A 16,522-nucleotide genomic window follows, 5' to 3' on the forward strand; every position below is an offset into this window, starting at 1 on the left:
TTCTGCCTCTAAAAAGCAAAACAGGTTTCATTTCCACCACAGTTCTGGGAGGATAATACTATTGGTGATAGGATATCAGCACTGAATTATTTTCAGTAGTGATGAGTCCTCCTTGTGACTGCCCAGTGGCTTTTTGGATAAGAAAGTAAGCATGGAGTTTGTGCCTAAGAAATAATCTCCTTGTTGCAAAGTTATTGAATTATGAAATGCACTGCCCTTGAGTCAACCTGACCCATAGCAACCCTACAGGACAGAGTAGAACTACCCCATGAGGTTTCCAAGGCTGTAATCTTTATGGAAGCAGCTGCCACATGGTTCTCAGCCTTTGGGGTAGCAGCCGAGCATTTAACCAAGGCTTCTTATTGGATTATTAGAAAGCAACACATATTAATGAGGACATTGTGCTTGGCACTGGGAGTGTTACCAAAAAACAAGTAAGAAGGAAATGATACATGTGTGTAAATCATTACACCACAAGGTGATATTGCCATTTTATAGATGAGGAAACTGAGGTACAGACAAATGAAATAACTTGCCCAAGGTCACAAAGAGATTTATGTGTAGGTGAACTGCCCCACAGTGGGGACTGAGCACCCAGAGTACAACATGAGAACAGCAAGTACTTGGGAAGAGGGAATGAGGGGATGGCAAGAGGGTAAAAAAGGAAGTTGGGGGCCATCGAAAGCAACCCTGTCTACATAAAGGCTCCGTATAGGGCCAGGTAGAGATGGTAGTGGAGGTGATACAACTGGTTTTGATGGCAGTGGTGGTATTGATGGTGAGGGCAGATAGTTCTATCCATTAAATATAGATTTTTTATTAATAAAAATAACATATTGCTTTATTTATGGTATTTTCTCTTTGGATAGAAAGAGATATATATGGTCATGTACATGATCATTATAGCTCTATGTCTGAATAGCACTTATTTACTTAATGGTTTCACACGCACTATTTCATCCTTAGAAAAATCCCATGAGACACATTATATTGTCCTTTTACAAATTTAAAAACAAAACAACTGTGTTTTGGAGAGAAGTAGTGAATTTCCCAAGATTAGGGCCTTCAACCACTGGATAGATGAGCTGGGACTCAGACTTGGATCTTCCAGCCTCCTTCACGCCTCCCTCCACTAAAATAGAGTCTCCTCCAGAGCCTTACAGAGTCCAACCAATTTTTCCATTTCTGTGATCTTCATTGAGAAATACAACTGCAATGGGTTTTTGAAAAGGTAAAATCCAACTTTCATGAAAAAGGAGAGGGAGGGAGTCAGGTCATAATAATTGAGTAGTTCCAAGAAAGTTCTAGTGAGGACTGACAAGAACATAACCGTAAGAGTTATGATGAACATATAGTAGGGTTAGGTAATGAAAGTGGCTGGGGGGCTACTTCATATTTAGTGGTCAGGAAAGTCTTCTTTGAAATGTAAATGACAGGGAGCTGGTAATGTGGGGATTTGGAAAGGCACACTCCAAGCTAGGGTAAAGCTTCTACAAAAACCCCATAGTGGGAATGAGCTTCACACAGTAGAAGACAAGAAAGCAAGCCCAGGTGGCTGGAGGGGCAGAGCCCAAGAGCTCAGTGGACGAGAAGCTCAGCCAGATGGGCAGGGGACAGACAGATCATGTGGGGCTTTGTGGGCCCCGTAAGGACTTGGTCTTTATTCCACCCTCACCGGGAAGTCATTGGAAGATTTTAAGTGGTAGAGTAATATGCTCTGATTTACATTTTCAAAAGCCCACTCTGGTTGCTATGTGGACAACAGATTGTAGGGGGCTGAGGGTGAAAGCAGAAAGACTAGTTGTGAATAAAAGTGAGTAACTGAGAAAACTGAATGAGCCAGTATATATGGTTCTTAAAGAACTATCAAAGTACTAATCAAATGATATTTATAGTTCCATCGCTCCTCAACGAGCTAAACCAAGTAACAAGAACCCATCAGTTAACAGCACAGAAGGTAGGAAAGAACAGATGAAAGACTCCTGTTAATCTTTGCTTCCTTGTCAATCAAGATATGTTCATGAAGGTGAAATACAAGTGTCGCGCTCAGTGCCTGGCACTTAGGAAACGCTCAACCACAAACTAGGCTCCTTTCCTACATGACTCCAGAAATAAAGGTCAGGTGATATGTACATAGTCTCAGGATTCAGCAAGGCTAAACGTCATGGGTTGAAGTAAAAAAATAAAATGGAAATGAGAGGCCCTATAGCTAGTAGCCTGATGCTATATAACAATAATTCTATATACTTTCTGGGTTTGCAGAGCATATTACACAAATCTCCCTAATACAGAATATGGCTTGGGGTCTCAGTGCCTAGCATCAAGGGCTTTTTGACGCAAACTAAACACTCTTATAATGACTGCTATAAAAACCCAGCCTGCTCGGCGGACTGTCTCTGCTCGCTTTGTCATACTCGCATTGCCTTTGCCTTGGCTGCTTTTTAAGGTATCAGCTCACTTTTGTGTCCTGAAATACGTGAATATTTTAATATAATTCTCCCTTGGTTTTATTTTTTTGATGGACAGGTTTATTTCCTGTCATCTTTGCAGTGGCTAAGAGCTCAGCTGCTAACAGAATTTCACAGTTCAAATTCACCAGCTGCTCCTTGGAAACCCTGTGGGACAGTTCTCCTGTGTCCTAAGGGTCCCTATGAGTTGGAATTGACTCAGTGGCAACTGGTCTGGTTTTGTTTGGTTTTTGGTGACATTGCTCAAGATAGGATGTAAGCAGTTATGTTAATGAGATTTTCATTTCTGTTTCTCTTTTGTAAAAGAACCCTTTAGATCAGTGCTGTCATTCAAAGCAGTTAGAATTATGGTCATCAAACGGGAAGTCCACAGGCTTTGAGTCACACAGGCCAGTGTGTGTCTACTTATTTTAGTAGCAGTTCAGATGTCCCCATCTAAGTAGTAATTTTTTTTTATTCTATTTATTTGCATCAGAACTGACCAGTTAAATCAATCAATTGTCTTGGTGGCTACCATTCAAAGTATTAAAAGCCAGATGTTATCTGGGATCCATTAAAGAGGAAAACAGTTATATGAAGAATTGTCATGTCTAGATTCATTTTTTAAAGAACTATTTCTACTACTGGGTGGATTGTGTCTTGATAACACTCAGAACAATAGACTTTTTGAGGAAACATTTATTTACACCCATACCTACAGTCTAAAAAATTATATCGCATTAACATCTGACTTTTAATGCTTCGTGAACTGGATCCAAAAAAAGTTGATGAGTTTTTTAATTATAATATAAATTCTGAGGCTGTGTAAAAACATTAGAGCCTAAGAAGGACTTATCCCAAACCTGCCAATAATTTGGTTTCATACCTTAGATTTGTCCCTTAACCCTGAGGATCTCAAACTCTGTTGGGTTTCTGAATCACCTGGAGAACTTGGTAAAATTACGAAGGCCCAGAGCCCATCCTACTTCGATAAGCCTGGCATGGATGATTCTGATACCCAGAAAAGCTTGAGAGCAACTGACTTAAACTTTCAGAATCTTAATCTTTCAAAAAAGAAATATCCCATTGGTTTGACTTTGGGGGGAACCAAAGGTTATGGGCAATAAAAAACCAAACCAAACCCACTGCCATCGAGTTGATTCCAACTCATAGCAACCCTACAGACTTGGGAAAAATTCCTTGGAAACCATTACTGTTGATCATATGTGGGTGGAGGACTTGAGAGAGTTCTCCCGAGACACAGCAGCCCCAGTAGGCCAAATTTAAGGAGCCTGGTATAGCAGGGACTCCTTGGGACTGGAATAGGAGTTGTATGTGACCCCCGTCCCCCCATTATTGGAAAGAGAGAATTGTGAATCCTCCTTAAATAAATCCCTGCTGAGTTTTCTCATGACCCAACTCTGACTTCTCATTCCCAGGTTTCCAAGAAGCGCCCCAACCGATAAACCTGCCAGTTAAGCAGCTGAATATCATTATCGTGAATGTAATTACAGACAGTAATTATGAGCTTGTAAATGCCTCCCATGAATGGGGCCCTTTTCCCAAACCATCTCAGCTACTTTTCTTAGGAAAGTAGAAGGCAATACTATCCCCTACCTCACCCCAAACATAACGTCTCTTGCTTAGAAAAAACCCACCTCTTGCTGGCCCAGGGGACATGCTAACCAACCTTTAAGAGGCTGAGCCTTAAGGGGAATGTCACCTTAATGGTAGAGTCCCTCTCAGTATCTCTCATTCAAGCATTGTTCACTAACTCCCTTCACCGGGAACAGTCACCATCCAGTTTGACTGGATTTCGTAATTTCTTTTGGGGCAGGGGAATTAATATCAATTTTAAGAATTTCTACAGAAAACTCAAATGTTGGAAGCTTTACAAAATAGTGTGGGAACTTTAACATTAATTAAAATGGGATCTTATAGGATGCAATTTGCCAAGGATTTGGGGAGTCCCTGAAAATGAGGTAGACAACAACGACAAAATGCCTGGTAAGAAGGCTTTTCATGTCTGTAGAAATAAAATTAATCACTTTGGGCCCAGAATTAACCTTGTGGTCACTAGCTTTATATTTAGCTCATGAAAACCTCAAACCGTCATGGATAATCAGTACTTAAGTGAGATCTACATGGATATGTTTTACCTGAAATGTAACTCAATCTCCCAAGTTCTCAATGTGTTATTTTCTTTTAATATGTGGTGAGAATAACCAAAAAAACCAAATCCACTGCCATCAAGTCAATTCCAACTCAGAGTGACCCTATAGGACCAAGTAGAACTGCCCCATAGGGTTTCTAAGGCTGTAATCTTCATAGAAGCAGACTGCCACTTCTGTCTGCCAAGGAGTGGCTGGTGAATTTGAACTGCAGACTTTGTGGTTAGTAGCCAAGTGCTTAACCACTGTGCCACCAGGGCTCCCTATAGCAAGAATAAAACCAAAGCCAGGCCCGTTGCCATCGAGTCAATCCTGACTCACAGGGATCCCACCAGACACAGTAGAACTGCCCTGTAGGATTTGAACTGGTGGATTTGAACTGCCGACCTTTTGGCTAGCAGCCAAGCTCTTAACCACTGCGCCACCAGGGGCTCCTTAGTGAGAATTAGTGCCTGTAATTGCACCAGTAACTGGCATGGTTGAAAGGTGGAAGATCTGAGAGAGGACCTTTTTGATTGACCATACACACTGAATAATGCCATGTAAACTCTGAGAAGAAAGAACCCGTGTTATTAACTGACCTGACACAATGCCTAGCACAGCCCTTTCCACGGAGCGAAAAGTTCAGTGCTCTTCCCTGAATGAGATCAATTGTTACGTTCCAAGGGAACTTACTGCTTAATGGCAACCTTCAACTGTTTCAAGCTACAACATTTCCATTTAGTGTGACTAAGAAACCATGTTTTTAAAAAAAAAAAAAAAAAAATTTTTTTTTTTTTTTTTTAAGAAACCACGTGTTGATTATTACATTGTTGTTGTTGCTGCTGCTGCTATTCACAGTCTTCTCTTGGAGCAGAAACAGAACGCGTGGGCATCAGAATTTTCACAGAGTAACCTGAAGTCCCTGAGGGCCAATGCAACTTCCAAAAGTGACTTAGAAACCCATCCTAGCCAACATCAGCTAACGACCTCTGGTAGCTTTCAAGAGAGTGCCTTTAAAAACCTGAGGCATTTTTATCCCTTGTGTTAAAGAATTTAAAAATCATTTTTGAAAGTTTGAAAGGCAGTTTAAAATTCCCTGAATTTTGCCCAGATCAGGATAGACTTGGCTCTCTAAGCACCAGAGATATGGATATCCACGGCTCTTGGGTAATTTCCACATAAAAGAAAATCCCCATGTAAATTATAGTCATTCATTTGCTGAATATGATCACTTTAAAAGTCAAGACTGTAGTTATGTTTTATTTTTCCAGTTTTAAGACACAGTAGCCTAGGAATTTCTGGAAATATGCATGATCAGATGGATTTTTTTTTTTTAATATGTATAAGATGCATTCAAATATATATACGTAGGTATGTGTATATATACTTATGTATGTATTTTATATATTAAGGAGATTTGGTGGTACAATGGTTTAAGTACTTGGCTGCTAACTGATAGGTTGGTTGTTCAAACCCACCAGCAGCTCCATGGGAGGAAAGACCTGGCCATCTGCTCCCATAAAGATTACAGCCTAGGAAACCTTACGGGGCAATTCTACTCTGTCCTGTAGGGTTGCTTCGAGTCAGAATTGACTCGAAGGCACGCAGCAACAGCAAGTACATGTGTGTGTTAGCTCGTTCACTTTCACTCTACTTTACATGCATGTATAGTAAAGACTTTCGAGGAGATAAAATTTACCAACAGGGAAGATTACTGTGACAAGGTTTCATTATACTACTCCATTTTTTTCCCATTTTCTAAATGTCAGACCTCAAGTCTCTATAAATTAAATAGAAAAACAATATAGTATACATAAATAATCCAACTGCCTGATACCCCAACCAAAGAGCTTGGGGGCTTATCATTCTCTCATTTGGGCTCTTACTTTTCCCCATTTCTGCATTTCTTCTTCTGAACTCATTGCCAATTTGGGACTTCATTTACACAATCATTTACAAAATTTCTCTGCATGAGATCCAGTCTTTCTCCCAGCAGTAGAAGGTGGTGACTAGGAGAACAGAGTTGTCACTGTCCGTGTGGCCATGTGAGCATGTCCACTTAAGTAACAGGGTGCCCCTCAGGTCAGCATGTGATAAAACCCAAGTCAGCCAAGGCTGGATCCTGGATGTTGTATGTCTTAAGCATCTGAAAACTATTCACGGCCAGCGCTGACCCTCAAGACCTCAAATGGTCACCTAAGCACTCACATAAATTGGTATAAACTTGCACTCGGGCCATTGCTGTGGAATTGGGACTGGGGAAAGTACAGCCTTCCCATGGAGGAACTAACATCTTTCTAGGCACTAAAAATAAGGGGGGGAACGTGTTGATTACTCTGACAGGCGATCCAAGTGTGGTGGCTAAATGCCCAAGGCTGACAAATTCTGCATCTTATCACTGCGGTCAAGTCGAGGTGCATGTGAATACTGTCAGCCCGAAAGAATTGAGAAACAACTTGCCTTCCAAAACTCGGCACCTCAACAAAACCTTGACAATGCCAACAGCTCGTCATCTCGTGTTTTTCAACCCTCCAGAAAATGGCCTTCCAGCCTGGGACAAACAGAAGCATTGTCCAGACCGAGAACACGACTGGAAGCTAGGAGGAATGTCTGAAGCCTGTCTACACAGGAAGAACCATTCAGAGAGACGAAGCGCCTTGAAAAATGAACAGTCCCCTCCACATCTCATCCAGGCCACTTGGACTAACTCAGTATTCCATCTGGACCAAGACGAGGTGAACGATCAGAGGGTCTCAAGCGCCCAGACCTTCCAAACAGAAGAGAAGAAATGTAAAGGTAACCTGATTTTTATTAGACCATAGCAAGGGTTTCAAGGAGGATAAAAAAAGTCTCCATTGTAACTTGTACTCGGTGTCCATTTATCCCAATGTATAGTGTCCCTGTGTTTTCCCCAACTCTTCTAAGACTTCTTTATCCCTGTAACTTCTGTGAAACATAAATAAAAAAAAAAAAATAAGCAGGTTCAAAGGAAAGCAGTTAATTTCAGCTTCTTGTTATGCTGGGGCACTGGGAAAGAAGACGTTTTTATTTCTCTAATTAACAGAAGGGTTGTTAGTCTGGAGTTTAATTCTATTTTGGAATCTGAGTAGAAACAGACATTGCTAGAGTTATATAACTACATACTTGCTTAGAAGTGTGTGTGTGTGCGCGCGCGCGTGTGAGTACGCACTTCTTTCCCCAATTGCGCCAGCAGATAATGGGATCTCAATGCTTACCTCTAATCTAAACAGACAGTTCATACTCAAAAGAGAGGTTTTAAGTTGTTTTCTTTTACTCATTAAATCCTTGTGTCATCATCCTGAAAGGAGAGATTATGGTGTTAGGAGGTTGTCACCTCATTAGAAAAAAAAAGTTAAACCGCCTGCACCCAACAGATGTCTCTGTGCTGATCGCTTTATTGTCTTAGGGCTCCCCAAAATCTGGGCTTCTTAAGTCAATTTGTGTTCTCAGATGTCCATGTTCATGTCACTTCCCAATGTCCGTGCGCCTTCTTTTCCAATTTAGAAAAACACAAAAGGCCTTTTTTGGTTTTTCTTTAAGAATTTTGACTCGTTAAAAAAAAAAAAAAGAATTTTGACCCATGATAAATTTTGAAGTTGTGTATTTGAAAATCTGGCAGTCACATACCAAGATACATTAATGGAAGTTTATTAAAACTCCTGTATACAAGCTATGAAGGACTTTTGCCTACTGCCCTCACTCGAATATAAATACATGATTACATTTATCCCTCTTTCAAAAGAGCCGATCCTTTAGCTTTTCTGCAAACACTTCAATTGACCTATGAAGCTGAGTGTACAGATGCTTCAGTGGGAAATTGGATTGTCCAAACATAACAGTAAAATGGTGTTCTGAGCTCTGACTCGAGTGCCGTCAAAACTGTACATGTTCCCTTTGGAATGATTTGTGTTTGAGCTGTCTCTGATCTTTACTATTTAAGAAATTCTAAAAATTGAAAAGGATGTTTAGAAAAAGAGGCAGATAGAATTTTGGGGAGGAGTCAAGATGTAGGACGAGTGTGTGTGTGTGTGTGCGCGCGCGCGTGTGTTTGAGATACACACGTGATTTAGTACTTTAGTCCTTACTTCTCACTAGAATCTGTGACCAGGTTATATGTATTTTCCAATTTTATGGGTTGACATCAAAACTAAGTCCTTGGGATTCCCAATGAAAATGTCAATAAGAAACTCTAGTGTCCTCATGGCCAAAGAACCTTGATAACTAAATTTGATTCATTCACAATGGGTACCTGAACTCTTTCAGGCATGGGCTCCATCTGTGTCTCTATCATTGGGTAGAAGACGTGGCCTTAGGTACCTAAAGTTCCCGACGTTGCATGCTTCTCATTTTGCCGATGCACCTTAAAGGCAAGATGAAACAGTCTGTACTTGGATCCAAGACCCAAAGTATAGTGAAGTGGTTAAGTCCACAAATTTTAGAGTCTGATATATTTGAGTTATAATCCTAGCCCTGCCACCTTCTGTCCCTGAACAAACTACCTTATAATATTGCTGCTAGAATTAAATAAGATAATGTATTTAGGCATTTAGTGTAGTACCTGACCTAGAAAACCAAAACCAAACCTGTTGCCGTTGAGTCGATTCCAACTCATAGCGACCCTATAGGACAGAGTAGAACTGCCCCCATGGGGTTTCGAAGGAGAAGCTGGTGGATTCAAACTGCTGACCTTTTGGTTGGCAGCCATAGCTGTTAACCACCATGCCACCAGGGTTTCCACCTGACATATAGTACTCTGTAAACGGCCAAAAGGTATCATTATTTCTCTAATCGGTATTATTAACTATGCATTATTAACTCACATAATACCTTGGACTGCACTGGGCACCCAGTAAGGGAAGGCACCGGCGAAGTATGACAGCTGCGTGCAGGTTAAGGCATGACAGTTCAGAGAGGTTAGAATTAGAAATCCTTATTTCATTCATCCCTCTGTTTTGCTGAAAGGCAGAATTATTTAATGAGAAAATGTAATTAAATTATTAAAGTCTTTCCTCAAAATTCTAGTTTTAAAAAGAAAACCACAACCAAAAAACTAAACCCACTGCCATTGAGTTGATTCCAACTCATGGCGACCCCATGTGTTACAGAGCAGAACCATGCTCTACAGCTGTTTTCGATGGCCGTGATCTTTTGCACGTAGATCACCGAGCCATTCTTCTGAGGCAACTCTGGGTGGTCTAGGACCGCCAACCTTTTGATTGGTAGCTGAGCACTTAACCATTTTTGCCACCCATGATAAAGTCTCCTGTGGTTCCCACAGTAACCACCAGGGTCACCTTGACAGGGCCAAAAGACAATGCCGAGGCTCAGCACAAAATGCCACTAAGGAATCTATGTCATCATGGCTCAAGAACTTCATAACTAAATGTCGTTCATTCATTTATTCATTCGCAGCGGGCACCTGAATTTAGCGGTACATCAGTAAGGCCAGGGAAACAACGTGATTAGTCACTCTCCTCTTCTTGGAGCTGGCTTCTTGTCCTCTGCTCTGCTTGTCTGCTGCCTCTATATAATCACTGCAGGGAGAGTTCTCTTCTGATGTTCATCTATGCTGGGCATTTATTTTCTGGCTGACTCTGTCTAACCACCAAACATGATTAATAACTCAGTCTTGGGCTACAATCCCATGCATTCATTTCACCAGTGTTTTATTGAGTGCCTACTATATGCAGTACTCCCTGGGTGGCACAAATAAGTTCTTGGCTACCATTCGAAAGGTTGGAGGTCTGTGAACCAGCACACTTCTGCAACCACACTAATGTTACAAGTACAGAAATCAAGAGTAAGCTTTTAGGGACAGATAAGGAGTCCTGGTGGCACAGTGGTTAAGCGCTCATCTGCTAACCGAAAGGCTGGCAGTTCAAACACACCAGCTGCTCCATGGGAGAAAGATGTGACAGTCCACTTACATAAAAATTACAGCCTCAGAAACTATGGGGAGTTCTACTCTGTCCTATAGGATTGCTGTGAGTCAGAATGGACTCCATGGCAACAAGTTTGGTTTGGGGTTTTTAATTTGACATTGCCACTGACATCCAAATGCATAGTCAGTGAGTTCATCTCACTAAACAGGTTTATTGAGCAGTTGGGTCTCGTCAGTGTGCCTGGTCGGTCCTGTGTGGCCAGAGCTTCATCAAAGTCTTGTGCGGTGAAACCATGGATTGGTTCATAATGGATTAGATATTTGTAAGAACCAGCTCATCACCTCAGTTGGCCTGCGAGTCACTGATACACATTTTACTCTTAGATGTTTTTTGCTGCAGGCTTCTTTTTTATTATGTATCTCATGTCAGTTTTTGCTTTTCGTTTTTGATCTGAATTAAAAAAAAAAAAAAAAGGAAAGAAACCAAACCCATTGCCACTGAGTGGATTCCGACTCATAACGACCCTATCGGACAGAGTAGAACTGCCCCAAAGGGTTTCCAAGTTGCGGCTGGTGGATTTGAACTGCCAGCCTTTGGGTTAGCAGCCGTAGCTCTGAACCACTGAACCACTAGGGCTTCTTGATTTGAATACTGCTTTTATTTTAATCCCTGTACCCCTAAATGCCACAAGCATCCTAAGGAAAGGAATTGGTAACACACTTAACAGGAATGAGCCTTACGTTCTGTGCCAGAGCCCAGAATTCAAATCTCGTTGAGTACCAAAGGCTCTTCCACGGGAAGGCTCTTTCTCTTCCTCAACCTTCCCCCACACTCACCCCTCCATCACCACGCTACACCTGCCTGGAATTTTTTTCACAATTGGAACTAATTGTGCCGTCACAAGGATCACCTCCTACCCGCTCGTCCACCTCCTCCTTCCCGGAGTCTGAGTTGCTGGCATGCCAACCAGCAACACCAGCTGCACCCGCAGCTGGTGAGACATGCAAAATCTCAAGCTGCACCCCAAATCTATTCAACTGGAAACTGAAGATGAGCCCAGGAATCTGTGTTTTAACCAGGCTTCCTGATGATCTTTCAAACCTGCTTCTAGGAAAGGCCTTGAGAATATATTCCTGAGCTCTTAGTGTAGGAAAAGGTCTGACACCTAGTGGGCACTCAGGGAATGTGCATCTTTTCCCCTTCCTTGGTTGCCCCTGGGGAGCCATCTGAGTCTCTCCATTCTTGACTCAGCCCTTCCTTAACCCTGGCTTATCTTAAGTGTCAACTGGATGGTCTGCTTAATCACACTGCCTGGTAACCCAACCCTCTGAGACTTGAGCCTGTCTGAGAATCTCACACTATTTAACTGGGACCTGATACTCCCCTGAATTCCTACAAGGCCTCTGCTCCTAAACATCTCTCTGGAACCACAGGATGGGTCCCACACAGATGCCCGGACCCCTGGGGTCGGACCTAGCCAGTCCTTCTGAACTCTGGAAGTCAGACTTCGATACTTTGATCAGTGATGTCACTAGAGGGGTCCAGGGGTGTGGACCGCATCCCATGATGCTGTCAGAGGGGATGACACCATCAGGGGGGTGATACCAAAATGACTGTCTATAAAATTTTTGTGCAGTGTTTCAGCAGAAATTTATTATTTTTTATAAAAATATCCCTGTGGATAGTTATAACAACAAAAACGTTTTTCGTAAGCCCAGCTGATACATATCAATATGCCTACAAGGATAAAACTCTACGCTAATTTACTTTTTGGACTGTCTCATGCATACAGGTCAGAGCTGCCATTATGACCCAATTACAATGATGCTTCAAATCCCAGATTTGTCAATCTATATAAATAACTTTTTTGAGAATGAAGTAGTGACTAAAGGAAAAGAAGGAGTGATATACAGGCATTATGATTTTTAAGTAACATCAGTACAAAAAACATTACTATGGATTCTGTATGGTCTGGTATGGGAAGGGGTCCATGGAGGGGGTTGACGCCATGAGCTTATTGCACCGAATGACACCAGCCACCGTGACTCCACTGACCTCAATGTTTGTCCTTGATGTATATGAGGGACCTTCCCAATGGGAGAAACAGGGCAGGAACTGATCCCACCTCCCTGGCTGCATCAGAAAATGGATAGCAGCAATCTAAGGATCTCACTGAAATTTCTCTGAAGTTTGTTCTGTGTTTAATATCAAGAAAATTTAGTCTTGGATACTCAGGAAGACAAGGGAAAATAGTCAAAATATTTTTAATAAGAAGTAGTTGTTTTTTCTCTTATTATAAAAGCCTTGATGTTGTTAGGTGCCACTAAGTCGACTCCTACTCATAGTGACCCTGTGTACAATAGAACGAAACACTGCCTGATCCTGTGCCATCCTCACAGTCATTGCTATGTTTGAGTCCATTGTTGCAGCCACTGTGTCAATCCATCTCATTAAGGGTCTTCTTCTTTTTCGCTGACCTTCTATTTTACCAAGCATGATGACCTTCTCCCGGGACTAGTCCCTCCTGATAACATGTCCAAAGTGTGTGAGATGAAATCTAGCTGTCCTTGCCTCCAGTGAGCATTCTAGCTGCATTTCTTCCAAGCCCCACATGGACATAATAGAAAAAAAAAACAATAATGAGAATGGAACAGAAAAAATGAAATAATAGAAAAAAAGGAAAATTTCCCAAAAGTTCAACAAAAATAATTTTTTCTTTTTCTATTTATTGTGCTTTAAGTAAAAGTTCACAAATCAAGTCAGTCTCTCATATAAAAACTTACACACACCTTGCTATGTACTCCTAGCTGCTCTCCCCCTTATGAGACAGCACACTCCTCCTCATCACCTTGTATTCCCCGTGACCATTCAAACAGCTCCTGTCCCCCTCTACCTTCTCATCTCACCTCCAGACAGGAGCTGCCCACATAGTCTCATGTGTCTACTTGAGCCAAGAAGCTCACTCCTCACCAGTATCATTTTCTGTCATATAGCCCAGTCCAATCCCCTGTTTGAAGAGTTGGCTTCAGGAATGGTTCCAGTCTTGTGCTAACAGGCGGTCTGGGGGCCATGACCTCCAGGGTCCCTCTAGTCTCAGTTGGACCAGTAAGTCTGGTCTTTTTAAGAGAATTTAAGGTCTGCATTCCACCGCTCTCCTGCTCCATCAGGGATTCTCTGTTGTGTCCCCTGTCAGGGCAGTCATCAGTTGTAGCCAGGCACCATCTAGCTCTTCTGGTCTCAGGCTGATGTAGTAGTCTCTGGTTTATGTGGCCCCGTTTGCCTCTTGGGCTCGTATTTACCTTGTGTCTCTCGTGTTCTTCACTCTTCTTTGCTCCCGATGGGTTGAGACCAATTGATGCATCTTAGATGGCAGCTTGCTAGCGTTTAAGACCCCAGATGCCACTCACCAAAGTGAGATGCAGAACATTTTCTTAATACATTTTGTTATGCCAATTGACCTAGATGTCCCCTGAAACTATGGTCCCCAATCCCTTTCCCTGCTACTCTGGTCTTTGAAGCGTTTGGTTGAATTCAGGAAACTTCTTAGCTCAACAAAAATGATTTTTAAAAATCATTTGTAATTTCATCTCTCCACGACAAGCACTGTTAACATTTTTATTATATTTCAGTCCTTTTTCTGTCCATACATGTATATTTTTTTATAAACTTGGAATCATACTAGTCATATCATTTTAACCAGTTTTTAATGCTTAACAATAGATCATGAATATTTTCCTGTGTCATTAAATATTATTCTAAAACCTGACTTTATTGACCATAGATTATTCTTGCTTATAGATGTGCCATAATTTATTAAACCAGTCCCCAAGATTTAGACAAGTTAAAGTAATTTTTAAAATGATATCTTATGTCAGCAAAGGGGCAGACTATTAACTCATGCTTTTCATAAGGAGAAAAATTAATCAAATCAATGATGACCATTTTCAATGATACACAGTTCTCATTTACCAAAATGACAAAGTAGTCTAAACACAAGAGACGTAAAGCCAAGTCGTATGTGTTATAATCCTTCAAATCAGACATTCACATTTGCAGCGGGTGATGGCTATCTTTGCCTTAAGTAAACTACAAGGACACCTTCAGGTGAATGAATATTGTAGAGGGTGGAGGATTAATAAGCTTGAGCTCCATCCAATTCTGCTCTCCACTCTGCCCCTACTCGCCATACATCAGGATCTACAGTCCCAGCATAGAGCCATCAGCCTGATTCATAGTCCTCAGGGGCACTCTGGGAGCCTTAGCAATCAACATGACCATAAGAGCTCACTACCAGCTTCTGGCATGTGTTAAGAGAACTGTGTGATTTGATAACTTCAAAGGCAAGGAAGAGCACTCCATAACTAGACCAGGGCAGGCAGGAGTAAAGGCCAAAAAGGCAAAGAAAAGCCATGAACTGGAGTGGAGGAGAGGGAAAAAAATTGGAAATAGTGCAATGTCAAAGGAAGGCTGTTGTTAGCTGCCTTCGAGTTGATTCCAACTCATGGTGACCTCATGTGTGTAGAGCTGTGCTCCATAGAGTTTTCAAGGCTGTGACCTTTCAGGAACAGATTACCAGGCCTGTCTTCCAAGGCATCTCTGGGTGGGTTCAAACCACCAATATTTAGATAGTCTTCGAGAGCTTCAATGTTTGTGCCACCCAGGAAGGCAAGTATCAGAACTTCAAGGCTCTGTTCCACCCAGCTTCAGCTTTCAGTGAGAGACAAATTGGAGCAGTGGATGAAGCATTTGGGCTTCCCAAGGCCAACTCAACGGCAGCGGGTTTGATTTTTTTGGTTTGATCATTGTATAAGGAGCCCTGAATGGTACAAATTGTTAATGCTCTGGGTTGCTAATTGAAAGGTTAGTGGTTTGAGTCCACCCAGAGGCACCTCGGAAGAAAAGCGTGGTGAACTACTTCCCAAAAATCAGACTTTGAAACCCCTGTGGAGTGGTTTTACTCTGACACATACTTTGTCCCATAAAAACACTCATAAAAGGGCACAAAGATGTGTGCTCAACAGTGTTTTTTGTATCTTTGCTTTTGTTACTGAAAAATTGGAAGCAATCTAAATGTCCATCTCTAGGGGGATATTCAAATAAAGTTGGCTATGAGTCAGAATAAACTCAATGGCAATGTCTTTTTTTTTTTTAAGCAGCCATTAGAGAAAAAAAAACAGATTTTTAAACGGGTGGTTTTAGAAATGAAAGCAAGCACGCGTTAAGTAGATTTATAATTTAAAAAGCCTGTAAAGTAATGTGCACACGAGTGTGCATAGAAATAATTTCCCAGATACACATCAACCTCTTAAGGGTAAATACCTTGAAAAGGAGAGGGTGGAATAGAGAGGCATGCTTTATTGCCTCAATATATAACTGCAATCAGGATTTTTTACATGAGCACATTAATGAATAACTGGTGTGATTTTTTTTTTTTTTTTAATGTGAAGATCGTGTGCTTTGTAGTCACACGGGCTTAGGTTGATTTATTGCTTTTTTATTCACCAGCTCAGGGCAAATTTTTTACCTCTGTAACCCTCAGTCCGTCTGATTTTAAGTGGGGTGATAATTGCCAGTAGAGGTTAATTGCACTCCATTTTTAAGTTATTGGTAGCTGCCATTGAGTAAGTCTGACTCACGGCCACCCCATGCACAACAGAACGAAACACTGCCCAGTCCTGATCCTTCCCTATGCAGAATTGTGGGTCAGACGGCTGTGGTCCACAGGGTTCTTGCTGACTGATTTTCAGAAGTAGATCCCCAGGACTTTCGTCCTAGCCTGGGTTAGTCTGGAAGCTCTCCTGAGATCTGTTCAGCATCATAGCAACACACAAACCTCTGCTGGCGGTTGGATGGTGGCTACACATGAGGTGATTTGCCCAAAAATGGAACCTGGGTCTTCTGTGTAGAAGGCGGAAATTCTACCACTGAATTACCAGTGCCCTCATCCATTTTACAGTAGCTCTTCAGTATGATAACCGTATTTCCAAATTAAAAATTGGAACAACTTCACTCAAAATTA

The 16,522-nt window shown here is 41.6% G+C and overlaps 1 protein-coding gene across 16 annotated transcripts in view; it reads left to right on the plus strand.

The window, feature by feature from the left end:
- Positions 1-16,522, plus strand: part of THRB (thyroid hormone receptor beta) — a 415,197-nt gene that overhangs the window by 323,646 nt on the left and 75,029 nt on the right. For 14 of the 16 annotated variants that reach the window (XM_049871031.1, XM_049871028.1, XM_049871023.1 and 11 more), the window contains one exon: positions 7,136-7,396. The exons of the other annotated variants lie outside the window; for them this stretch is intronic. In XM_049871031.1, coding sequence (XP_049726988.1) covers positions 7,136-7,396 — 261 coding nt within the window. The remainder of the gene's footprint in view (positions 1-7,135; positions 7,397-16,522) is intronic. 16 annotated transcript variants of the gene reach the window in all.

This window comes from Elephas maximus, chromosome 27 (assembly GCF_024166365.1).
Source record: "Elephas maximus indicus isolate mEleMax1 chromosome 27, mEleMax1 primary haplotype, whole genome shotgun sequence".
Classification (NCBI taxonomy): Eukaryota; Metazoa; Chordata; class Mammalia; order Proboscidea; family Elephantidae; genus Elephas; species Elephas maximus.